This window comes from Spinacia oleracea, chromosome 1, assembly GCF_020520425.1.
Source record: "Spinacia oleracea cultivar Varoflay chromosome 1, BTI_SOV_V1, whole genome shotgun sequence".
NCBI classification, from domain to species: Eukaryota; Viridiplantae; Streptophyta; class Magnoliopsida; order Caryophyllales; family Amaranthaceae; genus Spinacia; species Spinacia oleracea.
In genome coordinates this window covers 97,096,465-97,124,270 of record NC_079487.1, presented here as the reverse complement: position 1 = coordinate 97,124,270, position 27,806 = coordinate 97,096,465, and the positions used below count along the sequence as shown (strand labels likewise).

General features: G+C 37.5%; 1 protein-coding gene across 1 annotated transcript; it reads right to left on the bottom strand.

The window, feature by feature from the left end:
- Positions 1-2: 2 nt before the first annotated feature.
- On the bottom strand, positions 3-27,558 carry LOC110793628 (uncharacterized). The gene is made up of 18 exons (XM_021998525.2): positions 27,155-27,558; positions 23,975-24,196; positions 17,987-18,082; positions 17,722-17,774; positions 15,265-15,361; positions 14,859-14,932; positions 11,257-11,377; positions 7,756-7,866; positions 6,409-6,485; positions 3,774-3,840; positions 3,418-3,483; positions 2,102-2,209; positions 1,887-2,017; positions 1,601-1,667; positions 1,350-1,417; positions 1,159-1,252; positions 940-1,010; positions 3-613 (listed from the first exon to the last, which is right to left on the bottom strand). Exons 1-18 carry the CDS (start codon positions 27,302-27,304, stop codon positions 253-255), a joined length of 2,034 nt encoding a protein of 677 aa, XP_021854217.1. The 5' UTR covers positions 27,305-27,558; the 3' UTR covers positions 3-252.
- Positions 27,559-27,806: the final 248 nt, after the last annotated feature.

Sequence of the window (27,806 nt, the reverse complement as noted above, 5' to 3'; positions counted from 1 at the left end):
AGTTCTGTTCAAATACTCTCAACACAATGCCTGAGAATTTACAAGAGAGGAAGCGTGTATGTTACATGTTACATGTTACATGTTACAGCAGTAATTTCCCTTTGAGCTAAAAAGGATGCTTGTAGGGAGATGACATAGTCAGTAAACAAGTAAGGAGACAATTGTACAGCTGGACAGTTTATTGCACACATATAACAAGGATTTTCACAAAGGGTGACAAACTATCGATCTATCTACCTTTTTTCTGTCCGACTACTTGCCAGTTGCCAGTTCTTTCTCAAGCTCATCAAATTCCCAGCCACCAATCTCGTCTGACGTGTAATCTACACCAACCTTCCCAAATTCAGACTCCAGTTTTGCCAACTCTGCTTCGTGGTCAATCATCTGGTCTTTCTTCACTGCCGAAGGCTCAATATGCTCCTCACCACTTTCCAAACCTTCAGCTGGTCCTACAGCTGACCGAGAAAGAAAATCCTGTGGTTTCTGGCTAGTTGGGGTATCTGGCTCCCTGCTTGGGGATTCCATCTCCAGAGTTGGCCTTTCAATTGAGTCAAACTCAATTCTCAACTTCTCAATATCAGCAAAATACTCCTTCACTTTCGAATCATCTTTCCTGAATGAAAAAAGAATCAGAATATACTAACTGAGGCAATGAAATATGTACAGCGACCTAATTCCCGAACAACAACATAATCCTTTGTCTGAAATAAATATCAGATTTACTCTTATCTTTCAGAATTGAGATTTATTAAAATTGCACCAAAATACCCATTCAATTGATGAGCCCTTCACATCCTATCCCGCCACTCAATTGAAGTGGTGTTTTGTTCCCATTACGCATTTTAGGAAATCTAACAAGTTTTTTCAGACATTGAGAATAATACATACAATTATATTTCCTGGATAGTGTAAAAGTTTATGAAGATCAAGAAAATCAACCTGGAAAATTTTCCGTCTTTAGAGTACATCTGCTCTTTCATGTTGTCCACTACACTGAAGGTAGTAACTATCTGCAAATAACAGGGAAAACGTTCTCGTTAGGTATAATTCCTGTCGAAGTGTCAAGAATAAAAAGTTAAGTTTCTCAGAATCGCAAGTGTTAAATACGGGAGTAATTCATATTAGTAAATATTACAGGAAATTATCAGAAATCCAGACCTTTGCTTCATAATCCAGGTATTCCTCCTCCAAATTTCTTCTGGGGTTCAATATTCTGGAATCTTCATCATCTCCATGCGATTCTACCTTTGGCCTGTGTCATAATTGCTAGAGAATCAGAATCCCATCTTTTCATTCCTCACGGAAAGAAAAATATAGAACAACTTGAAAGCAACAGCATTGAATATTACCCTCCACTTAAAGACTTAAGATTCTCCACGTATTGGTTAATACGGCCAATTGAAGGCTCCAGTTCTTTCTGCAAAATTAAATGAAAAGGGGCTTAGAGCATTAAGCATCATCAATTGTGTGAATGAAATTCTAAACTACCTTGTATAAGACTTAATCCAATATCCACAGTAAGAGGATGGCCACAGTTTTAATTTAATAGTAGGTTCCTAAGTATCACATATAAATGTTACAAACTATAGCAAAAGTTTACCTTGTACCCCGAGAGAAGTTTAATGGCCAAGTCCACAAAAAAGTCCTCATGTCTCTCCAATTCATCACTTGCAAAATGTCAACAGGATATAAGTACCATAGAAGAAGGAGCCATACAATCAAACACCCCCTTCCAAAAAAAGGGGAACTAGTGATGAAAAGAAGGCAAATATTGTAGTTTTCTTTTAGGCTATGACAATTTCAGTTTTGTAGGCAAAATAAAAATGTATGTAAGGAAAATCATCTTTTAAGCTATTTCACAAGTTTGTCAGATTTTACACACATACTTTGTCTGCTTTTCCTTGGATTCCACGAATGTGCATTGTAGAGCCCAGGTATCTTCGAGAAAATTGATCCATGTCCTAAGGACATCGGCTTCTGCTTTACAAGAGCCAATTGATCTTGACAGCTCTTCTTCCTAATAATAAGAATAACAATCATGTAAATATATGCCTGATCAACAATAGAATGTTGAACATGAGGGAGCAAACTGGTAAAAAACCTTCGTTTTTAGGTGTTCCAGAATCTGATTGTTAGCCTCATCAAATTGGTCTTTCTCTTCCCTGGCAATATGAAGACGCTTTTGAGCAGCAACTAAGGAGATGTTCACCTAAACCACCATTAAGATCACAGTAAAATAATTGTAAAAACAGAAGCAACTCGTATCAAACGGAAGGCAAAACATATAAGGTCACTGACAATTTTAGGAAATAGACACCATGATACCAAAATGAACTTTGTTCTTACACACTATACCAAAATGCTGTAGGGTCTAAGTTATTCATATATAATCCAAACCCAGTCCAAACTGAACTAATTTACTAATTTTAACTTTGATTTAATTTGGTCTCAGTCTTACGACTCTTACCAAACACCAAAATTTCAAAGCTTATACTTTCGCTTTGGACCAAATATAAGAAATAGGCCCAAATCCCGGACTTCAAATATCTAACCGTAACATGCTAAGGTGTTGAATCTGTTGTGGATTTATGAAGTAAAAATAGGAAATAAGTCAGACATTTGACTCTTTCACTCGAAAGTCCAGCAACTTGGATGGATTTGTGGGCCAAACAACAGGCTTTGAAAGGTTTACTTCTTTACTTTATAATCTTTCCCGCGTTATTAAAAACTAGTTCCATTTACCCGACAAAAAAAACAGGCATAGAGAACAACGAATCCTCTCACTCTATCAGTGTTATCTGATTGGATCACCCCCGACATTTAAGAACTTGAAGTGTTATCATCACCCGCGAGTCCGTGACATTTAAGAACTTGAAAATTGGTATACACCGTACAGTGGCACACCGCACACCTATGTACTAATTTAAAGAGACTAATTACACGATCAATTCCCATACAAACCCCAGGTACCAAAAAGTTACTCTCCAGGCAACAATGAAATTTATATAGGGAATCAGTGAAAGAATATCACAGAAGGACAATCACTAGGCTGCCTAGTCTGGAACTAGTATGTACAAAACCATACGTGTTACAGGGTACCTAGAGCAAGTAAAGGAAGAAAGTAAACCACTAAGCCCACACGTAATCAACAGCCACAAGTCAAATACTGGCCCACATAGATTACAAGTTTTCATACTAACAGATGTCATAGCCTCCCTCAGCTACACAAGTATAAGTCAGGGTCCAGCAATAATTATAATAATCCCAACTCCACAAGTAAAAGCCAGGGCAAAACAGTTACAAAACTACAATAAGGAATGAAAACACAAATTCAAAGATAAGGAGGAGTGAACCAAATCCCTGCATGGAAAGACTAAAAGCATATAATAGATAGGCATTAGAAAAAGCAACCGGAACCTTTTTCAATTCTGCTTCAAGTTCATCTCTCTTCTTCTCAAGTTCTGCAATCTCAGTTCCTAATTCCTGGATAGATAAGAAATCCCCTCAGATCGGATAAAGTCATTAATTTAAAGGTAAGGTAGAAGTAGAATTCTTTTACTGAGGATATCAAGAAATATGACAGCCCAAAAAAAGAAACTAATTCTAAAGTGTCACATAAAGATCCTAATTAACCGTCCCAAATATAAGTGCAGAATAGAAGAATTACAAACAGGTTTGCAGTACTGTCTCAACTCCTAAGAATGCTTGTTCCATGCAAATTTAATAACATGATCAACAAACAATCACAATTGCAGCAATATAATAACAAGTACCTTTTCAGCCGCACTATTTTCACTTTCCTTAGACACACGAAATTTCAGAGCCTCTTCTTTTTGGGATCTGTCAAAATGACAAAAATACATGATAAGCAATCCATATTTTGATTGCCAAAAAAACGCTTACAATTATATGGTGATTTCAGCACTTGAGCATGCATGATCAATATTAACAGGGGAAGATTCTTGAAAAATGTTAATGCTTTCTCAGCAATCCAGCAAGCAACAATATATACACTCCCTCTGCCCCACTAAAATTGCCCCAGTTTCCTTTTATAGGTGTCCTATTGGGTTCGCCACATACCCTTTGCGAGGAGAGAGGTAGAGATTAAGTTAGGAAAATGACAACAACAATCCTACATGCCAAACTTCAACCAAGTCTTAAAGAATGTAAATTCTCCGTGTGGGGCAATCTTAGTGAGCACTGAGCAGAAGGAGTATATAGGTACATGAAGCGTGAGAAATTGAGGACATGAAGTTATTATTGCAGGTACATCAAGTTCACATTACAAAGACAACAAACAAGCAACATCGGTGCATCAAGAAAGTCAAGAGAGAGAAATAGAAAGGGAAAAAAGGGAAAGGTAGATAAAGTGTAAGAATACTTTTTTCCCCGGGTCAACCTCAATTAGCTGCTTAGCTAGTAGCCAACTAGCCACAAAACCACATCCCACTCCTCTTAATCTGACTGCAGTAGCGGAATAAAAGGTCTGAACATTTCAGCAAGAAAGAGAAAAGAAAAAAATAAGCACCCATACACCTATGAAATCTCCAAAACCATAAAAATTGTCGAGGACCAAATCTAACCGCCATGAAATCCTTTAGCAGTGAAATATACATCAAAATTGTAAAGCAGATTTCTTTTTCTTAAAAATGTATTACAAATAGATAAGTGTATTAAAGACACAATAATAATAATCTATTACAAGAACATCAAATTCTACTACAGATACATGAAACATTAGGCCATTAGGGGTGTAATTTTGATCAAAATAAGAAATTCAAAACGGCAAATATCAGACAAGCCGCTGGAAAATTATGCTAACTCTGCAATATCTGGAAGGAGTGGGGGAAAGTATGTCGAGACGGAGAAAGGAAAAGGAAAGATAAAAAATTGAGAAGTTGCAGAATTTATTTTTGTTAACAAATTTACTTTTGGATAAAGCAATGGCAGGAACTCCAAAAGTCCAAACTCTTCATCTTCTTCACCAGTGACAAAAACAATCAGGCTCAAGTACAAATTTCCGGCGAATTACTATGGTGACTTCTTAATAGTAGTTGCAGGTTAAGCCCAAATACACTGTGGAATGTGCTCAAACCCGAGATGAAAGTCCTCTGACGGCGTCCGTGGCTCCGCCAAGTCAGTGCCAATTGGGAGATGGAAAGGTAGGCACTCAAGTGTCAACTCAGTGACGATTGTGATTTGTAAATAAGCCGGGAGGAAAAAGGATATAGAAGAAAAAAGAAAAGAAAATTAAATCAAATCAAATCCTGACCATCCACTTCTACATCCTACTATAATTGCTTTGACCATAACACACTCTTCCCATATGAGCCTAAGTCTATATAGATATATACCCCCATAGAGAAGAGATCCGATGGAGTAGTTTTTTTAAAATGGGAAGGATTATATGCCGCAAAAATAAATTATATATAATAGAAAGAATATCACGCTTGCATATAACTACTATTATGCGTATGTAATCTGCTAACTGATAATGCTGTCCTATGCCTTTTGTTGTGACATATGATGGTCTACTTATCAATCAAGAGCTCAAATGAGAATTTATTCCATTCTATTGTAGCTTCAGGACCCTAAGAAGATTGCTCGAATAGTATTTGTAAAATATGCTGTTGCGTAGCATATCAATAGGCGTAAAAGTTCTATTATAAGCATTGGACATGCGTTTCAGAGAATTAACTCAAGTAGTGTGTTCAAATAAAAGAAGGTAACATGAAGCGGAAAGAAAAAGAAAATGAAAGATTCACTGGAAACAGAAGAAACATGTGTAGGAATTCAAAACAGCTAAACACCAATAAAGCTATGGACAAAAAAAATTGAAAGACTACACGAAATTTAATTATCAACCAGAGGGGAACCAACTACCAAGTGGAAGCGTGATCCAGGGATGAAAAAGTGTCAGGATGTGGTACAGATAAGTGGAGTGTGTCCGTACTGGATAGACGAGACCATGAGATAGTCCTCATCCTAAGCAAAGTTCACCCATTGGCACAAGAGTGTTGTAGTTCTAATTGGTCAAGAACACTGAGTTCACATAAAGGGGACAAAGGCCCAACCTGGAGCCTGGAGGTTCCTTATATTTCAGCACAACCTATGTATCAAACGAGTCACCAAGGAAAGAGAACATGCGATCCGGAGATGAGATAAACCATGTACAAACCCATTTGCAAGGACATCAAGAGACATATGAAAACTCCCACCCTCCTTTTTTAGCAAATGCCACAAACCCAGATTAAGTGAATAACCATGTGGTAGTAAGCAAATAAAGAAAAATGTATCTCAGGATATTGTCTCATGACAAAGTGAAACTAGTTACTGGAATTTGATATTAGCCAATACGGATAAGAACAGTAAGAATCATCAGGTACATACTAACATACCAATTCTCACCTGGTATCTAATATTCGCTTCTCAGATTTTGTAGAAGAATTTGCTAGAGACTCGCATAAGACTTTCAACTTATCAACCTGCTCATCCGCGTGTCATATAAAGATACATCAGTTAAAGTTTTATATCAGACAATTTCACACAGAATAAGTTTATTTCAAACAAAATAAGTTTTTTTTCCAGATAAAATAAGTTCAATTAGGTTCAGATAATATAAGGTCGGACAAATCACGTCGAACACAACAGAGCCTTAACCTAATTTTTATAGCATGCGACATAGAAGTTGATTTAGGCATCAATTAAATGCCAAAACTCAATTTTTTATTTTAACAGAATGAGAGGGATGAAGGGAGCATCACTAAAAAGAATGAACCCCATTAACTAGTGTGTCCGTGTACGACAAGTATCTGGTACTCGAGACTCCAAGAACAAGAGTATAGACGTCTTTAGATATGTTGACTACCATGTCTTTATACTTTTTATAAGAAGACATAAACTGGACACTAATTAATTCAATATGGAAACTTAAAAGTTACTCAACAGTCAACAATGATTTTAAAATTGTTATGATAACGGAAATTTTTTACTTGTACAGATGGGAGAAGTGAGAAGCGAGAAGATTCTGTAGGGTAAGCCAAAAGGAATGCTTGAAACTTGAAAGTTATCAAGGACAAAGGGAGTATGAAATATTATAACAAAAAGGACAAAAGGCGTATCTCAAAGCTCACTACATGCTCCAAATCAAAGCCGGTAGTTTTTCACTTTTTCCACCACATTTTATTCGATGACCATTGATGGAATTTAAGACTGTAGGCAATCTTTAATGAAGATAGCCGTATATATACTAATGAATTAAAGACTAACAGATGGGTTGAAAATAAAGAATAAGTTGGAAATAACAGATGGGCTGAAAATAAAGTATAGGATGGTAGCAGGAAATCAGGAATAGATACAGGCATAACGTTATATATACAGTGAAAAAAAAAACTAAAGGGGGAGAAAGAGAGAGAGAGTAGAAGGACTTTCACAATTTGTATTAACGTTTCAGAACCACGAGAAACAAAAAAGCATATTCCGGATTAACATTTCAGAACCACCATTTGTATTCACTGATTTAGAAATTGCACAAAAGAAAACTTCATGACAGTCTCTGTTCTTCATCTGTCACAGCTTTAAAATCCACATTATAAGGAGAAACCTCTGAATTATGACAAATTATCACGAAGTATCAACTAAAGAATAACCTGATTCTCTGAAATACAACTGAAAACAAAGCAAAACTGTAATAGCATGCGAGGATGGAAGGCAAACCACAATAAGACTACAATGATTAGAAAATGAATTGCATACCTTCTGAGCATGAATTTCAGGGGTATCTCCATTATGTAGCGATTGCTTTCTCAGCAGCAAACCTTCTAGTGTAGAACAAAGGCGGATTTGTGCAAGTGCTTGCTTTAAGCCCTAAAACGGATTATAAGAACGAAAATATGATCAATTATCATATTTCAGAGGATATCCACAAAGCTACAGAAGCAAAGAGCCCAAATTTTAGTTATCGACATACATGTATAGACCCATAAGAAGGTAGAATAAGAGAGATTTTATGCTGATAAAGACCAAACACATAATTGTACATGACTTTTTCAGCTCTTATTTCTATCAAAGCAATGTAAGAAACTTCCATATGCATTAGCATAGAGACTAGGCTAACCTACATGCCAAACCAGGCCCCAACCCCTGACAACCACAGTAAGCTTACACCATCAGAATCTGACAACAGCAAAATACAGATATAAGTCGCCACTAGCAAAATGTAACAAACACATTGAGAGCAAGGCTCTACTTGATATCGGAATATAAACAAAATTAAAATTTAGAATATTCCATAACTGCTGTTGAACAAAAGGTCTTCACCATATTCACATAATTTTATAAAAAAAAAACTAAAAAAAGTTCACAAATTACGGATACTACAAAAACCCTCAGCAAAGCTTTAGATGAGTTCAGAAAAGTTTGCAAAAGATGCAAAAAGTTGTTAATTTTCTACTTTCAAATTATCAAATCCATAAACATAAAAAATATCGATTGATTAATTACTGTTGGTGTTTAGAGGCAAAATTACGGATACTGCAAAAACCCTCAGCAAAGCTTTAGATAAGTTCAGAAAAGTTTGCAAAAGATGCAAAAAGTTGTTAATTTTCTACTTTCAAATTATCAAATCCATAAACATAAAAAATATCCATTGATTTTACTGTTGGTGTAGAGGCAAAATCAATTCAGGATTCTATTTTAACTCTAAAATTTTGGTGTTCACATATACAAAATATGTGTGCGGATAAATATAGTTTATGAAACCCAATACCGCATTAAAATGATATGGAGAAGTGGTTGAGCATATGCTTTATAATTTAAAAATTCATAGCCTGAACCCTAAAGGCCTAAACGTCTAAGAAGAGACAAGTTGTATGCTTGTACACCTGAGTACATTGAAGCAGCATAGACAAAAACCAATAACAAGGTTGAGCATTGAATATCTTTAGATATTATTTAAAACTAAGGCCCCTGATTTCAAGAAAGATATAAACATATCCTATGACATGATAATTAAACACAGGAAAATACAATACAAATACATCAAGAAATTTGATTGACACCATTATGCGCGGAAGTTGACCAAAGTTCGACCAACCATTACCGTTTAAAGACTAGAAATCAAACATGTCTAACGTACTTAATACATATTTCTGCTAGCAGCATGTCATCCATGTGATCCCGAAGAAAACATTAACCTTTCAACTGGAGCATGTTGCAACTTTTTTTTCTCAAATCTCAAGGGTTGCCTCATCATTGTTACCACATGAAGATAAAACTTGACCAAAAGATATGTTACTAGGTAGGTAAATGCTTAGTACTCAGTCGAGTTTTAATTCAGACCAATAACATGAGCCAGGTTAGATTTTATCATTTCAACTCGACCCACTAAAATATACTTCCAGAATTAATCAGAAAGTTTCTAAGCTATAATCCTTGACATCCAACCCAATTAAAATAGAAATATGATGTTCATCAACTTGATTTGCACCGTCACTAATATTCTAACTAAGAAAGGATATCATGATGTTTGGTCAATTCACAATCCCAAAAAAATATTTTCTCCCATGGGTGACAGCATTTATGAATAAACTTCACTTGTATTATGACATAAATCATTTCATGAGAATGACCTAGATTATGCAAATATCACCCTCCCTATCCATTTCCGATAGAGCCAATGATACATTTGTTCTTTTGGTTGTGGGATGTAATGGACTAAATCAACATGGCTCTTAAAACCTCTTCGCTTCCTTTCCATGAAGTAGAAGATGGTTGTCCCGTTATCGCTTTTGGGTCAATTGGAAACAACCTCTTTACAATTGCAGGGGTAAGGTTGCGTACGTCCGACCCCCCCCCTCCCCGCCCCTTACCCCGCTTCTTGCGGGAACCTCTTTGAAGCAATGGGGTAATGATAATGACAATGATAATGATGAGACTACTACTTCCACCCTCCCAGGCTCCCAGCCAATACCAGTTCGCCTAAAGATGGCATGACTGACCCAACACGAAAAAAGCATTGTAAGGCCTGTTCCTGTGTCTGATGGGCCAGGGCCGTATTTTTTTGGCCAAGCACAACAAGGCCCGACATAAACGAAGCACGGTAAAATAAGTGAAAGTTGGCTTGGGCAGGCCGCACGCATGCACAAACATTGCATGGGCCTCCCTATTGAAACTTTCGGCACGACACGTAGCTAGTGGGTCAGGCCTAGTCATCCCCAAGGCACGGCCCACAAACATCTTTAAGTTCAACACAGACACCCTCCCCCACCCCCTAGGCTCCCCACCTTCACCAAAAGTTTATAGAAGAACACTAATCTATACTGTAGTGTACTTAGTTTAAAAAAGCGCGCCCAAGGCGCGCCTAGGCGCAAGGCTCACCTAGGCTCAGCCTTCGGCGCCTTGAGCTCTCCAGGCTCACTGATGTCAACCAGGCGCGCGCCTTCGTGCGCCTTAGGTAAGGCGCAAGGCGCAGCGCCTTGTGCGCCTTCAGTCTTCAGGCGCAGTAAGATGACGTGGATCTTTTATTTACATTTTTTTTTTTTCTTTTTTAATGATATAAACACACCCCATGTGACCTATGAACGGTCATATCTCTACAACCTTAGCTTTTTGGGTAGTGGAAGTAGCATAAAATGAGTTAATTTTCATATTTCCAACTTGTAATTACCATGGAAGGTTCTAATTCCAGCACTCCATCGACCCGATCACGCAATGCTTATGAACCGGCAAGAAAATATGGCACTCCAATAGAAATATGTTGTTTTGAGTGTAAATTGTGTTAATTTTTTCCTATACCAAATTTTAAGCTTTATTAGAAAATTATGTGCGCCTTGTATCCAAAAGGCGCGCGCCTGAGCCTTGCGCCTTGCGCCTAGGCTCCATGGCCCTTGTGCGCCTAGAGCCTTTTTAAACTAAGGTAGTGTAAATGGAAAGGATTTACATAGAACCTTAATCATGATTCATGGCAATGTCACAAAACCAAAATCAAAAGAAAAGCACAAGAAACTATGTAATCCACAAGATCACAACGTACAAACCTTCACTATTCCCCCAAATACAATGACACAACTATACAAATTCATTTGACAAACTAGCAAACAGCTACTAATTCTAACAATGATACATACAAAATCCTGCCAAATGAAGTCAGCAAACTACAGGATATACCATCGTAGGTGAAAGGAACAATATGGAAAAGGAAAATAAAATTAGAAACAAGGATCATATCAGATCAGCAACTTGCAAATAATGTAATACCTCTATTGTGGCACTAGTAGAATCTGTTACAGGTGGCTGCTGAGGACCTTCACCTGAAAGCTCTGGTGAAATTCTCATCTCATCAAGTTTTTTTCTGAGATTTGAAGCTTGAATATCTACTCTGCATTCATAAACAATAAAGTTTAAAAGCCTTCCATATTATAAGCAAAGAGATTGTAAACAGCTGCAACGAAGAGAACTTCGGGTACCAAGTAATCTTTCCCCAAATAACAGTATATATTCTAGTATTCAAAATATTACATAATACATCAGTGGAATAAGGACAAGTCTTCCTTATCCTCTCATGTTTTCAAATATGCATAACCAAAACAATTCCGGGATGCAACAAAAAATTCTGCAACAATGGTTAGGCAAGTTGTATTTTGTCTGGAGATCAAAGTTCATCACCATGGTCCAACTAAAGATGTCAAGTACGATAACATCATCAAAAATTTATAAAGAAAAAAAAAAGTCAATTGACGAAGAGGACTTCCCTTTCAAGGTACCCACCCAAGTCCAAAAGCACACCATTACCATTTTGTTGATCTTGCCACATAAAATAGTTTCCAAACAAAGCAAACTGATATCATTACTCACCATAACACATTATATAACACTTTAACACTAGTTACCAAGTGACCAAATCCTTGCCGTTAGGGGTATAAACTAGTAGAAACCAGCTAAATTATATCTTTGACCACCAAACCTTGTATTAGAGGAAGCCCAAACAAGGAAAATTCAAGGTTAAGGAGATAATCCAAAAATAAGAGAGGCAAAATTCAAGTGATCATCCAAAAATAAAGTGAACCCCTACTTTTAAGCATCAGGCCACTTGAAAAAAGGTATAGACAGAAGTCTTACGAAGAACTCCCTCCCCTTCTGTTTTTCGAAAATGTAAGATACCAATTTTGATCAAACCAATCCATGTCAGCTTGATCAATATTCAACACTAATACCAGCCAGGCAAAAACTTATCTTAAACTCCAAAATATATCAAACACTTGACAGAATGGTAAGAGCACTTTAAAACTTCCCCACACTACTAAACAAGAACCAGATCATATCATGAACAAATTGAAAAAGAGAAACAGGATTCCCCTCACTACCAATCTCGCAAAAGCCATGGGCACACATTCGAGTCTTATCAATCCCAGGTTTTAAGGATCAGCAAAGCAACCCCATTGTTATCTGTATATTCTGTACTATTCTAATATTCCCCCAAATTATCTTGTTCCTCATTTCTACAATCCTGATTTTCCAGTCTCTTACAAATTTACAACTCAATAGTCACTAAGCCTTCTAATCTCCAGCCTTAAAAATATCACATCCCCAGCCCTTCTACTCCTAATCTCATCAACCACTACATAAACCATTAAATTGAAACCAACTTTTCCTATCGCCACAAAAGAACGATGGTATAAGAAAGACAAGTATGAGATAAAGCCACCTTTTCCTATTAGAGAGAACCATAGTCAAAATATGTGAATGTTGCAAAATTGCTTACCCAAAGTACATAGGCCCTTAAAGGAGCACCAGACGCAATACTACATCACTAATTCACTATACTCTGTTGCCTTTCTGAGCCTCCTACCCATGGATGAGTACGAGGGGAAGTAAATGTGTGCAGTCCTATAAGTACAGCGAAATGCAGACGAGCGAATTGTCATGAAAACATGACTAGAAAGGCATATACTGTGACTAATACCACAGCAACTTTTACTTGACAAGAAAGGTGATGTAACATTTGAATTGGTCCATTATAATGCAAAGCCAGAAACAATTGTCAAGCGGTTATTAACTCGTATGTATTTGTTAAAGAAAGTAATCAATGAGAATTAGTGGAAAGAACATGTTTTCAGACTGGAAACAATGAATAATAAGGCTACCGTGACTTGGCGAGACCATATACATGGAAAATATCAAAGAATTTTCTTTAAAGCAACATAAATCGTCAGCTATTGTGTGTGTCTGTGGCAATTGGCTGACCATGTCTGTGGATTGTGGAAAAGTAATTCCATGATTTCATAACACAGCCAATTTTTATAGAATCCATACACCTTTCCTTAATTTCAGAACACATAAATGAGAAATAGTTTTTAGTAGGGTAGACCGGCAGAGACTAGAGAGACTATATAAAATCACCCGGGTGACATTTGGTTCACTTCTGGATTCAGGAATGGGTTGAGCATGAAAGAAGTAACTGTAGAACAGATGATACCTACAGCCTACTCTTGAAGAAGGCTGTTTATTTTTAATAACATTTTCAAAAAGCATTACTTTTTCAACCATATAAACTCCACATAAAATTAGTAAACAAAATAAACCAGCCTACAAAAATTCTCTAAATCTCACCGCTATCCAGGTTCATCAGCCTAGTCGAACTGCCAATCCCCTCTCTTTTCCAGACTTCCTGCTTCTCCTCCCCGGAAAATTAACCACCTTTTCCCCTCTATCTCTTCCACCTTCCTCTCTCCCCCACCTCTGCAGAAACTACCATCTCCTTATTTTGCTACTCACTGTCATCACCAACTTCTCGCGCATGCTAATGAATCAACCTTCAATGGTAAAGTTCTGCCCCTAAGGTTTCAGGGACCTTTGTGGCTAACAATCAAGCAAGACAGGTATAGTGCAAAGCTCAATAATCCAAAGAAGGAATGAGTCTTCAGCACCATTCTTTCTATCTGCTATTTTCTTTGTCTTATGGTGGAGGCAGCAATAGTAGATTTTAGTTGTGGAGTACCACAGATTGAATAGTCTTAGGTGGATAGCTGAGACTGATTGATTCAAAAAGGGTTGAATAGAATTCCATAGGAGAAGGTAGGGGGGAAGAGAGAGGTTGAAAAGAGGTAGTGGGTAGCTGGTGATTGAGAAAGTAGAGGCAGAAGCAATGATGCCTTGAGAAGCTGGGGAAGGGCAGGTGGTGGATCGTAAAGGGCAGCAATGAAAAAAGTTGGGATTTGGACAACTAATGAGAAAAGATTAATGGGTTATTTGCTTGAATCAAAAATATTTTTGGTTTTGGTCCCTTCTATTCACATTACTGATTTCATTAGAATCAATCTCAACTTCAAGGGAAGAGGTAGATTTAGCAGAATCATATATGGCATTAGGCTCCAAGGTTTATGTGCGTTCCTTAGTCTTCCCCTTTTTGGCAACCAAGTAAACAGTGAGGGTTTTAGGTGATTCCAATCCCATATCAACAAACCTTCCAACAAAATGCTCCCCCGTAGAGTTCTAGATGCAGCACACTACCTGCAATATTTTTCGTCACATTCTCATTTCTTCCCTGGACAATAGCCACACAACTACCTTGGGGTGGGGGGAGGGGGTGGAAGCAAAATCTTGGTTGTTAGTCTACAGCTGTCAATAAACAGATTACCATGAGAGCTAGTATATATGGAGTCAAACACTAAAAAGTTTCCAGCATGCCACATTTGCAGTTTTCAAGATGCGTATCTTGATGAGTTTCTATTGCACCATTATTGAGTAGAACTTTCCAACAATCAAATATGCAGATTAACTACCCGAATTATTACGGATCAAAACAATTGTTGTGCCAATGTAATACACACTTCATTGAGAAAGCCTGAGTGTAAAACCACCTCAATAGTTCAGCATTTATTTTCAGCCCTGAAATGGCACCTTGAGCAAACTGTAGCAACTCCTCACGTTTTACCTACAAGGTGGGAACCAATGTAAGTAAAACATAAATTATTGTCACAGGCCAAATTCAGTTCCCTGGCATCTGACACAGGCAGAAAAAAACGCGGAAGATCATAATAACAAAACCGGGTCAACCACTAATGAGCGTATGGCTTAGACATGTAATATTTGGTTGAAAAGAAACAAAAGTTACAAAATGCTCCGTAACCAGTAAATCCAAATTTTCGCTGAACACAAAAGAAAGTTACCATCCCATCATTCTCATGGAGAGGAGAGGGTATGGGAAGAAGCGGAAAAAAAAAACAATTTCCAAAGTGAACCAGTAACTTTATCAACATTCCTTACCAGTACTTCATCTTCATAGCTTGAGAAAACTTGTGCCAGATCCTGAATACTACTTATTATAGCATGATGGACTTCTTTTCCACCAGTGAGACAGAGCCTGCATTCATTTACTATATTCAAATTATCACCACGTTAAGCAAGCAAATTTCATGACCAGGAATGTCAGAGCATATATGTTCAGTAGAAACAAAACAGGACAGCAGCACAAAAAGACATGGGAACCTGATAAATAGGAACAGGGGTCAAGTTGATCACACGTCTCTGAATAAAAAGTTACCTACGTGAAAATATTGGATTATGTCCATGGAGAAATATCTACATTCGAACAGATAAAGGCAAAGCCACAAACCTTTAAGCATTTCTTTCTACTCTTTCCAGTATTGTCACCTAGTAAGAAAAAAATCAGTGGACACAATCTTGCACAAAAGAGACCATGTTATGGTTCCAGATTGCTCTTATCCAATTACCAGAATAACAGTGAGATTAGAGAGATAAAACAGAGAAAATGTATATTGATTTAGGGACATAAGGTTGTAATCCATTGTATTAAGTGGAAAGGTTTCTTGACACAAAGTAAGCAACAGTGCGAGAGGGGCTCTCCACCAAGGAATCACTCACAAAACTTTCCACAATGCCTATTACCATGATCCTCTTCCTCTATTTATTACATCACTTTTCCTCTCTTGCTAATTACTCCAATGTCATCATAAACTCATGATGAATTCCCCCTAATACTGTTGTAACCGTTTCCTCTAACAAACTCTTAGGTGTCATTTCCACTGATGACCATCCTGCCTTCCCCTTTCTTTCTTGTATAAGTGATTAGTACAGGGGAGTTGTGCTGATTCCTAGGACGGGTTGCATAGAAGCGACTATAACCCACACGCACATATCAGAAGTTCAGATTTAGAACCCTTCACCGGTGATATTTAGGAACATGCAATAGACAAAAACAACTCAATCCCAAACAAGATGGAAGCACAATCATTTACAGCCTTGAAGCAAATTTTTCATTGATCCTATAATGGTGTAAGCTAAACCTTATACATTAACATGAGAATTTTGAGAACACTTTATACAAGGATTTCACTATCACCAAACCAAACAACCGCCATTCTCATAAAGGAACCTTAAACGTGTAGAGCTCATTGCAAGGGTTCAAAAGGTGGCTCCTCATACTAGAATTAAGAACTAAACCCAAGTCCATGGGACACCAAGACCCTTGAGATCTCACTTTTCATATAAGTATCAAGTTTCCAAAAATTCAGTATTGAACCCGATTTGGATGTTCATGAAAATTTTGTGCATTCAAAAAATTGGAGATCCAACTACAAGAACATAAAGAGTAATACAATATTTCTTCTTTTTTTTTGGCAAGCAAACAAATATATAGGTATATTTCAAAACTTGAACAATTTACAACCTAAAACAGGTATATTTTTTGTGATCCTTTCCCTCTTTTTTTTTGATATGACACAGAATACGAGAGGAATTTTGATTTCAATTACAGCTCCATTTTAAACTGTTTTTATTTCATCATTATTGGGAAAATATTCCCAAATAAGGCGAGGAAGCTTTAGTTATAAATCACAAACCTAATCTATAGACAAATTGGATTACTTTTCTATTAGACGTCGTGGATTTTCCATAATATTTGTTATGAACCTAAAAATTTAAAACAACATCAAAAAACTATTACTTTTCATTATCTCAACTGTACGTAGTTACGCACTTGCACTCAAGCTACCACATAGCACTAGCACCAAACAACGCTTTCAATCACTGGTAAAGTTGAAGGTCGTGTCACATACGGTTACCAACGGGAAAGAGGAACCTCTGCCATAATTCTTAATTATATCGAAACTACTGTAGTTTTCTTTAGCATGTCAGCGATATTGCCATTTCTTGGTGCCCTTAGCCCTATACTCTTCTTACAATGTGGTGCCTAATCAAGCTATCAAAGTAATGAAGAAGAGGATGTGTGCTTTACAATTTAAGAAAACAGCAGCCAAAATGGCAAAGCTTCTTATTTCTTTCTTAATAGTTCCATTTGGTGCAAAGAATGATTTCCCGGAAATGTTAAAGAAAATTAGAATGCACAGTACAGGACAAGGGTAAAACAATACTAAGTACTTCATATTTTAAATGCATATAACAATTTAGGAATAGAACTTGAGTTTTTCTTTTCAATTGTTCAACTAAAACAAAAACAAAGCTATTAATTCACCAACTGTAAAAGCATATTATTACAAAAAAAAACATTCACACACGTAATGCAAACTAGTATTAACTTAATATAGATTAGTTATAGATTTCTGACTTCTCTTCCTTAATCCCAATATCTCCAAGGAAAATGATGTCCATCTAAACCAGCCTGATATTATACAACTTGAATCCAGTGAGGATATTTGTTAACTCAAAGCCGCAATTTAAAAAATTGTCAAATTAGCAACTCACCCAAACATCTCCAAAAGTAAAGAGACTTCTTCCTCACTTGGTGCCTCAAGTATCTGATTCACACAAAAAAAGTTATTTCTATCATCAGAAAAGGAAAAGCATCTACCGAGTACCGACCATTGTTCAAGAGCGTAATCAATCCAAGTTTTAAAGAACTAATTCATTTAAGGAGTGAAAGACTGCCCACATAAACCGCAACTAGTCTAAATTAAATGGAGGACAAGAAGCGCATAATAGGTATAGCGTAAATGAACTGAGTGCATACCATAGACAGGGTTATGCCTTCAAGAGCCTGACTGTGAAGAAAAACATCCCGGAAATTCATAGGTTCACTCTGGTCATCAGAATCATAAAACAGAACCTACCAATTCACAGAAAGCAAGACAGTCAGAGAATGCTCCAAAAAAAAATACCCAAAAAAAAGGCACATTTATATCATCAACATAACCAAGATGAATTAAGATGTAAAAACACAAGGCATAAAACACAAGGGAAATATCGAAACTTCATTCAAAAGGGTGTGGGGTGTCTGTTCTGAACTTCTGATAAGTTAACCATCTGAATAACAAGGATCAAACATTTATAATCAGTTTCAATGCTTTATACAACTCCGCCTGTGAGTGTCGCGTATGCGGCATTCACTTGTGAGTGTCGCGTATGCGGCATTCGCTGCCGGTCCCAAGCCCGGATAAAGGAGGAGGGTGCGGTAGGTTGGTGGCGGCCAGCATTAAAACTAAGCCACATATCATGACATGAATCGACAATGGAATATCGTGGGGGCGTCCCCTTCTCAGCGACGCGCTACACCTCTTAAGCCCGGGTGTAGTGAAAAATATGTGAGGGTTGCTAGGTCGTCGCCCAGAAGCGGCGCGCCAACCCTACACCTGGGGGTGGTGTCAAATATGCAAGGGTGCGCTACACTTCCTAGGCCCGGGTGTAGTGGAAAATATGCAAGGGTTGCTAGGCCGTCGCCCGGAAGCGGCGCGCCACCCGATGGTGGTGTTAACTATCCAAGGTTTCATGGTAAGGGCAGGGGTAAGGGTAAGGGTAAGGGTAGTAGGATGCGATTTGGGACTTGGAACATTGGCTCTTTGACAGGGAGATTAGTCGAAGTAGTAGAGGTTATGAGAAGGAGGAGAATTAACATATTATGTTTGCAGGAGACTAAGTGGGTTGGAAACAAGGCAAGAGAAATAGCTCCATGGGGTTATAAGCTTTGGTATTCGGGAAAAACTAGGGGTAGGAATGGGGTAGGTATCCTTATTGACAGAGATTATATTGATGATGTAGTGGACGTGTCCCGAAAGAGTGATCGAATTATCAGTATTAAGCTTGTGATAGGGGATGAGGTTGTAACTATTGTGAGTGCCTATGCACCACAAGCAGGACTAGATGCGTCAACTAGACAAGAATTTTGGGAGGATTTAGAAGAAGTGGTGCAACGTGTCCCTAGAAGTGAGAAACTCATCATTGGTGGGGATCTCAACGGACATGTAGGCTCGAGTCGCGATGGATTTGAAAGCATTCATGATGGTTTTGGGTATGGGGAGCGGAATGAAGCGGGAAATGCTATTTTGGATTTTGCATTGGCATATGACTTGGGTATAATGAACACTTGGTTTGAGAAAAGAGAATCTCACCTAGTAACCTATAGGAGTAGAGATCATGCGAGTCAGATTGACTTCTTTTTAGTAAGGAATGCTTTGAGACAGTGCTACACCAATTGTAAGGTGATTCCGGGTGAGAGTACAGCAACCCAACATAGACTTGTGGTACTTGATTTTCGAGGTAGAAGTTATATAAGAAAGAGAAGACCACTAGTGGAGCCTAGGATCAAGTGGTGGAAACTTCAAGGGGAGCAACAACTAAAATTCGTGGAAAAGGTGGCAAGTGAAGGTATTTGGGTCGGGGATATGGATTTGGATATAGACTCATTATGGACAAGAATGGAGCACACCATAAAGGGAGTGGCGAAAGAGGTCCTAGGGGAATCTAAAGGAATCATGCCACCAAGTAAGGACACATCTTGGTGGAACGAAGTTGTGCAACAAGCTATAAAGAGCAAACGAGAATGCTATAAAGAGTTGGGAAAATGTAGAAGTGATGAGAACTACAAGAAGTACAAGTAGGCTAAAAGGGAAGCAAAGAAGGCCGTAAGAGAGGCTAGAGCAAAGGTGAATCAGGATCTTTACGCAAGATTGGATACAAAGGAAGGTGAAAAAGATATATATAGACTTGCTCGAATGAGAGATAGAAAGACGCGAGACATCAGGAGGATTAAATGTGTGAAAGATGTTGATCAAAAAGTTTTGGTGGGAGATAAGGAAATCAAGGATAGATGGAGGTTCTACTTTGATAGCTTGTTCAACGGGGATCAAGGGCGCGATATTGGGGATACAAATATCCCTAGGGATATGGTTAACCTAGACTTTATGCGAAGAATTCAAAAGAGAGAAGTCGAAATGGCACTGAAAAAGATGGGACGCAAGAGGGCAGTGGGGCCCGATGGTATACCTATCGAAGTCTGGAGATGCTTGGGAGAGAGAGGGGTTGTATGGTTAACAACTCTTTTCAACAAGATTTGGGGAAGTAATAGGATGCCATTAGAGGGGAGGAAGAGTACTATCATCCCCTTGTACAAGAATAAGGGTGATGTCTAGGATTGTGCCAACTATCGAGGAATCAAACTAATGAGTCATACTATGAAACTTTTGGAGCGGATTATTGAGCAAAGACTGAGGAAAACTGTGAAAATTTCGGAGAACCAGTTTGGATTTATGCCTGGGAGATCGACTATGGAGGCCATTCATCTTATAAGGCAACTAATGGAGAATTATCGGGATAAGAAGAAGGACTTACATATGGTTTTCATAGATTTGGAGAAGGCATATGACAAGGTACCAAGGGAAATCCTTTGGTGGGCATTAAGTAAGAAAGGAATACCGAGGAAGTATATTGATATCATCAAGGACATGTATGAGGGAGTTAGCACGAGTGTGAGAACTAGTGTTGGTAAGACCGAAGAATTCCCCATTACGATTGGAGTGCATCAAGGTTCCGCACTTAGCCCGTTTCTTTTTGCTATAGTCATGGACGAATTGACGAGGTCAATCCAAGATGGTATTCCTATGTTTGCAGATGATATTGTGTTGATTGATGAAACAAAAGAAGGAGTGGAAAGTAAGTTGGAGTTATGGAGACAAACGTTGGAATCTCGGGGTTTTAGGCTAAGTAGAAACAAGACGGAATATATGGAGTGTAAGTTTAGTGGAGTCCAAGATAGAGAGACAGGGGAGATTACCTTAGATGGGAAAATTGTCCAAGGCTCTGAAACGTTCCGTTATTTAGGATCTATTATCCAAAAGGATGGAGAATTGGATGGCGATGTGGCCCATAGAATCAAAGCAGGTTGGTTGAAGTGGAAAGGTGCCACGGGGTTCCTATGTGATTCAAGCATGCCCCAAAGATTGAAGAGAAAATTTTACCGCACGGCAATTCGACCGGCTTTGTTATACGGCACAGAATGCTGGGCAGTGAAACATTGTCACGTGCACAAGATGAATGTGGCGGAGATGCGCATGTTACGTTGGATGTGTGGGCATACAAGAAAGGATCGTTTGAGGAATGAGATTATTAGGAAGAAAGTAGGGGTTGCACCAATTGAGTTTAAGATGATGGAAAATCGTTTAAGATGGTTTGGACATGTGAGCAGAAGACCAAGTGATGCCCCGGTTAGGAGGATAGAAGGGTGGCAAAGTGATAGAATTGCAAGGGGTAGGGGAAGACCTAAGAAAACTTGGAGGAAGGTGATTGAGCACGATATGAGCTTTCTTGGGATTGAGGAAAATATGGCGTTGGATAGGACAGAGTGGAGGGAGAGAATATGCATTGATGACTTCAGTTGATTTATACAGTTTTCATGTTTTTGTTTCTTTCTATTTTTATTTTATTTTTAAAATTCTTTTAATTTTTTAATTTACATGCTATTTTGAAATATACTTATTTTACTTATTCATTTTTTTTAAACTTTACTTATTTTTTATTATCTCTTACAATATATCTTCTATAATATATATACATTTTTCTCTTATCTTACTTTCATTAATCCCACTTTCTCTTCCTTGTTTTTCTTATTACTTCTTGCTCCTTTTTTGTTTGATTGGTGACAATGACGATCTCCTACGACGATTCATGTTAGCCGACCCCAAATCATTTTGGGACTAAGGCTTTGTTGTTATTGTTGTTGTTGTTGTTGTTTCAATGCTTTATACACAAAGAATGAGCACCAGCAGCATTACACTTTTGCAAGACTCAGTAAACAGAGTGGGTAAACCAAGGTTGACATTGCAAGTGTAACTAAGATTTGCATGTATCCTTGTCGTGTTTAGTAAACAAAGAAAACAAAAAATTCAACCTTGATCTTTGTTCAATCAATGTAACAGCATCAGATGTATAAAGCATAAAAATGAATTGAGAAATGACAGTTATCTCACTTTAAGATGGAAAATTGTTAACAATGAAAGAAGATGGGAGAGCTGGACTTCCACCAAACTTGAAGAGATGTCTTACATCTGATAAGGACAAGACCACAAGACCAAAAGAAGTTTAAAACAAAAGCTCTCCTTATGAGAAAACATATTTAAAGAGGCATAAAAAGAAGCATACCCTCAAAGTCTGCAAGCGTAATGACTTCTTGAAACACAAAAATAAACTTCAAATTGTTGTACTATTTGTTTCACTTGAAATGAGGGAAAAGGTAGTAACCCATAAAAAATCTTGCTCCTTGAATTTTTGTGAATATTAATACTCCGTCTCTCGACACTTCACCCGTTTTACGATTCCGGGATTTCCCAAAATTACTCATTTCCTTTTTGGGCTGGGCAACACATCTCAACTACCTCTACTTTTTCTCTCTCCTCAAAATAATATTACCCATGTTCTCTTGACAATATACGTTTTTCCTCTCCACGATTGAAAAAATTAACCAGTATCTCCAATCTTATATACTTTTTCTCTTTCCTCAAAATAACAGCATTTGTTATCTCTAATAACACCAACTTCATCTTTCTCCTCAATACAAAATCCCCCCCCCCCCCCCCCAAAAAAAATCTTTGTCCCCGGAAGAAATGGGTAAAGTATGTATAGACCAAGGGAGTAAACAAAAATCATCTATTCATTCTGCAGTTTAAAATGAGGATTGATATCCCCTCATTATCCATTGTAACATATCCCCCAAATCAACAACTGAAATACATTATTCTTTTCTGTTAAGACTTCAAAATAAAACTTCTTCTACCCCTTCTCTTTAGGAAGAATGGTGAAAGTAGTCCTTTTGAGTATCACTTCAACCCTTAACAAGCAAGAAAATATGGTTGATCGATAAGAAACAAGAAGATTGCAAAAGAAATTATTAAATTACACGCAACAAGCCCCTAAATTAAAGAGGGAATTTGAAAAAAAAAATATAAGCTAAACCGCAAGAGTTTGAAACGAAATTGACAAAATAGTGTCAAAATTATGTTGAAGTTTTCGGTGCATTTGGAAGGTTGTCTTCTCTTCATAAGTTGGGTCCCAAAGTTCAATAAGTGCAACAAAAGGTTGACCAAAATTCAAAACCATGTACAAACTACATAATCAAACACTCAAACTACCAAAACAAAGGTGGCATGAAACATGTGTATCTTCATCAATGCAAACTACAGCCTCGTGTTAGTGTGAGTATCAATCTGATGAGATAGGTTGGTTGTGGGGGAAGTAAAGTAGTAAACAATGATGGTCTGCATTTCTACAATGATTTAGGGGGCTACCGTTGAAGAGAAGGGTGAATGATAAAGTGTAATTAGGAAGTAATCTAAGAAATAGCAGCAAGATGATGGCTTTTCCCTCAATAGTCAATGGGCAACTTAGATTCACATGGTGATAATTTCAGGGTTAACTTAGGGTTATTGTAGCATCAAGGCAGTGATTAACAAAATAAACATAGTCTCATAAAAGGTTGTTATGTTATAGGAAAAAGAAACCTTATTAAACAAAATTCATCTTAGAAAATACTACACATGAAGTAGTTGTGGACATCTCAGAGCAACATGGAAGTAATTCAACGTGTGGCAGTCATGACTCATGAGGGACTGCCTCACACGTACTCATACAGTCATACCCAACAAGGCAACAACTGACCTATAGAAGGATAACATAGTTCAAAAGAGTTCTGAGCTTAGCAGTTAAAGAAGCTGCCTAACACCGCTTTACTTACTAAAGATGGTTTCCTTGTGTTATCTTTGGTCTCATCAAAGTCAAGATGCTGTTCGAGAGTCATTGTAGTATTTTCAGCTGAATCTCCAGATAGTTTCTCGATTTCTTTAAGCAGAATTAACCATCTCCTCAAAAGCTGAACTCTCTCTGGGCCCTTGCAGCTGACTGAGGCGTCCTCCAATCTCTTGGCAGCAAGCTTAAAGCTTTTATGGTTCCTAGCTCCCTGCAATTGTGTTCTTATTAATGATTAGGAAGCCTTCTAAACAAAAGAATTGGTAACTTAAAACAGATGGCTTCATTAGACAATAACATACAATACACAAAATTAACTTTGCTATCACAGAAAGATGGGGTAAGCTCCAATCACGCACTAAGGTTCAGTGAAACAACACATTTATTAAAGAACAAATTCTTCAAGTTTATTTGCCAGAAAAAAAATTCTTCAAGTTTTTGAGGTACTACATTCTTCAAGTTTTTGAGGTACTACTAAACAGAAACCCGCCACCCTCTAAGGGCCCAAACACCCACGAACCAATTCTCAGATAAACATGGGAGGTAGCTGATAATATTGCGCTTATTAGGTGCTAACCCCTTCATTTATCAAATCATTAATCAAACCATCAACCTAATGCATCTTTCAATTGTTATTGTGAGTATAATTTATCGGCCTCTAAGGTTCAAGAATTCTTGCACAATATCATAGAAAGCATCAACTTTTAAAAGAGAAAAGTAAAAGCTATTTCTTTCTGCATAACCATCTTTTTTAGGCAATACAGCTTAGAATCTTAGCCTTCATTAAGAGGCAAAGAGCAAGTGCATGCCAAAACAACCCTCACATATCCAGCAGGCCCAATTTAATGACCACTGCATCAACGTCCACTTTAATGCAACTCTGGTTCTACAAGTCAGCTTGAAGTATGTAGGGGGCTGCGATGGTGTCTACAATGTGTAATTCAGGCTAGCACATGCACTTATTTAAGCAGTAGAGGGGAGAAAATCTTTCTCAAAGGAAACTGCTAATATTCAAAAGCAAATTCTAAGCATTATAGTCATTCCTTAACCTTGAATTCTCACTTTTAGTAATATCAGTTGAAATCAACATAGATAAGTTCCCTGCCTTGTGGGGAAAGAAGAGACACTTGCAAGTCAGCTTCGGTTCATGTAGAGCTAAAGAAATAGGGCTTCGTCTTTCCTTGCCACAAAGGGAAATGTGTGGATATAATTTCTGAGCCTATAAAGACTTGCATTAAAATAACCTCGTTTTAAATAACTTCATGTTACTTCTCTTTACTCGTTAATTTTAGATACTAATCACTAGGCATCAAAAGTTATTACTCATTTATATTCATCAAACGCTATAGAGATACCCCCTAATCTTTTTTTAGCACCAGACCTGGTGGTTCACAAAGTTCAGTGACTTGTGTCTCTAGTCCATTGTTGAAGCTTGCTTTGTAGATTGTTTTTTAAATTGTGGTGGAACATCCTTTGCAACACATTTTTTTACCCATATCATAAATTTTATTTACCAATTACCACTCCAATTGAAAAAGACAAGAAATTTCCTAAATACAATAAGATGAGAGACCCAAAGTTATGTAGAAAAGGTTCTCATGTATGTGATCTCAAGGATTATACCCCTTAGACAGTTAGACCTTATAAGAGAGCAAAAGACAAGGTTAGTAGCTTAGTACTCTACAACAAATTTAGAGGAAAAAAAAAATCAATAAGCATTTGATTTACCCTTTCCTGACTGATGCAGTAAATCAGCAACTCCATGACCGCTATTATATATGGACAGAAAAAAGTTCATGGAAAGTTCTACCATTTCTCTACCCCAGTTTATGCACAACAAAGAAAGATGACAACAACATAATATCATGCACCTTCCAATTTGTGAAATGTTACTTTTTTTGGTTCTAGAACTCTGGTGAATAAAGCACTTAGTATTGTATAGGGGTTTCGAAAACGGAGCTTGAACAGTTATAATCTTGTATCAACTAAAGAGGTATTAAAGGTGGTTTCCATAACTAGGCATTTGCCTTTGCTGGGAGGTCTAGTTACTTACTTTGTAGACTGGATTTCATCCTCTAGTTGTAGCCTGTTTTTACATGTTCAAATCATAAAATTAACTTTCTTTGTCAAGAAAACGAAACAACTATGTGTATTGTAAGACAACCCCAACCTAGTGTACCATTGAGACAGTATGAAGGGTTAAGTAATGTGCTGTTAAGGGTTGATAGAGAGAAGAAGGGAGGCTGGACAAAAATAGAAAAGGAAACTCTAACGACTTACACAGTTACACGTGTCTCGTCTTTTGAATCTAAAGCTTTTAGAGGACTTTCCTTACAAGTCATTTGTAGAAAAAACTTAAGCATGGTGTGAGAAAAGAGAAACCCACCTCTCATTCAGATAGCTATAGTAAGAACTAAGAAGAACAAAACAAAATATTACCAAATTAATAAACTTCCTGGCTTAGTGTAATCAACACTACAAAATTCCGAATGATGTTACTGTTACTATTTTAAGTAACACTGAAATATTTCAGCATGGTAACCTTCTTAAGTTTATCTCAGTGAACCACCACCAACGCTATGGGAATTAATGCATTTTCAGCAAAATCCATCCATAATACCCAAATGAATTTTATTTATTTTTTTTAACCAGAGGAAATATCAGCATGCTTGTTCTTTATTTTTGAACAGAAATTTTTCCTCCATAGTTTTCAACATTCTCAAGCCAACAAAAAAGCGGCTTAGTTTGGTTGCATACAGATTGGTGGTTTTGTTTCTAACTGTCAACATCACGAACCAGCATTAAGCACAAACATAAACCCAATGGCTTCACACAACTTCCCAACAATTAATGTTCGGCATATCCACAGCAGAGTCAAATTAATCTATCCCGGGTTGAGAGGAAAGGTGTGGAGGTCTGGAAAGGTATCTCATACGGTTGTAGTGGTATATTTACGGTGGTACTTCGGATGGTTATGATCATCTATGCCTTAAACCAACATTCAAACCCAATAACAAAGAATTTCAATAACATAAGAAGCAAAACCCGAAATGCTGCACTCTTAACATTTGCATGCAATAATTACGAATACATTACCAATTCAATACCCAAAAAACTCAATAAAAATCCAAGGAAACCCAATTATTATAAAGAAGAGAGAGAAACTAACAATACGATCTTGAAGGAGCTTGGCGCCCCCAGCGACGGCTTGACCAGCTTGCTGAACGACAGAATCGGCATAATTTTTGACGGTGCGAGTGATATTGTTCTTATTCCCGACCTCCACCGCCCTACTCACCGCCGTCCTCAGCCACGACATCTGCCTTTGATTGTTCCTCCACCAAAATAATCCGTTTTTGTTGCAGAAATCGTGAATGGAGATTACTGAGAGTTCGAATTGAAGTGTTACGGAGAAATTGGGAATTTGGTAGCGTTGATTTGGATTTGCGATCCTTTTGGGGGACTTCAGATGATGTTTGAAGGTCAAATGGTGGTTTGGGGAGAAGGGAAATATTTGGAGAAATAAGAAAATTCAGCGTTTTGCTTCAATTGACAAATGTGCACCCCCGTCTCTCTCTCTTCTTTTTATTTATTTTTATTTTTTGCAGGGGTGTTCTACCCACCTTATCGAAAACACAAATTTTTATTTGCAGGTGGTGTACAATAAATTCTAATTTTAAAGTCCGTACAATGCACGGGTTTTTATTAAAATAAATCTGAACTATTAATATGCGCAAAACCCACACTTACACTGGGGGTAAGATGAGTCACTTACCCTTGACCCTCAATTGGCTTATTTAATCCACCTCACATCTTATTAA

Excerpts from the sequence above, each read along its gene's own strand:
- LOC110793628 (XM_021998525.2), bottom strand. The coding sequence starts at position 27,304 with ATGTCGTGGCTGAGGACGGCGGTGAGTAGGGCGGTGGAGGTCGGGAAT. Across the intron at positions 18,083-23,974 it reads ACACAAGGAAACCATCTTTA|GTTCTGTTTTATGATTCTGA; the intron begins GTAAGTAAAGCG and ends GTGAATTGGTAG. Across the intron at positions 6,486-7,755 it reads CTGAAATTCATGCTCAGAAG|GTTGATAAGTTGAAAGTCTT; the intron begins GTATGCAATTCA and ends GCGGATGAGCAG.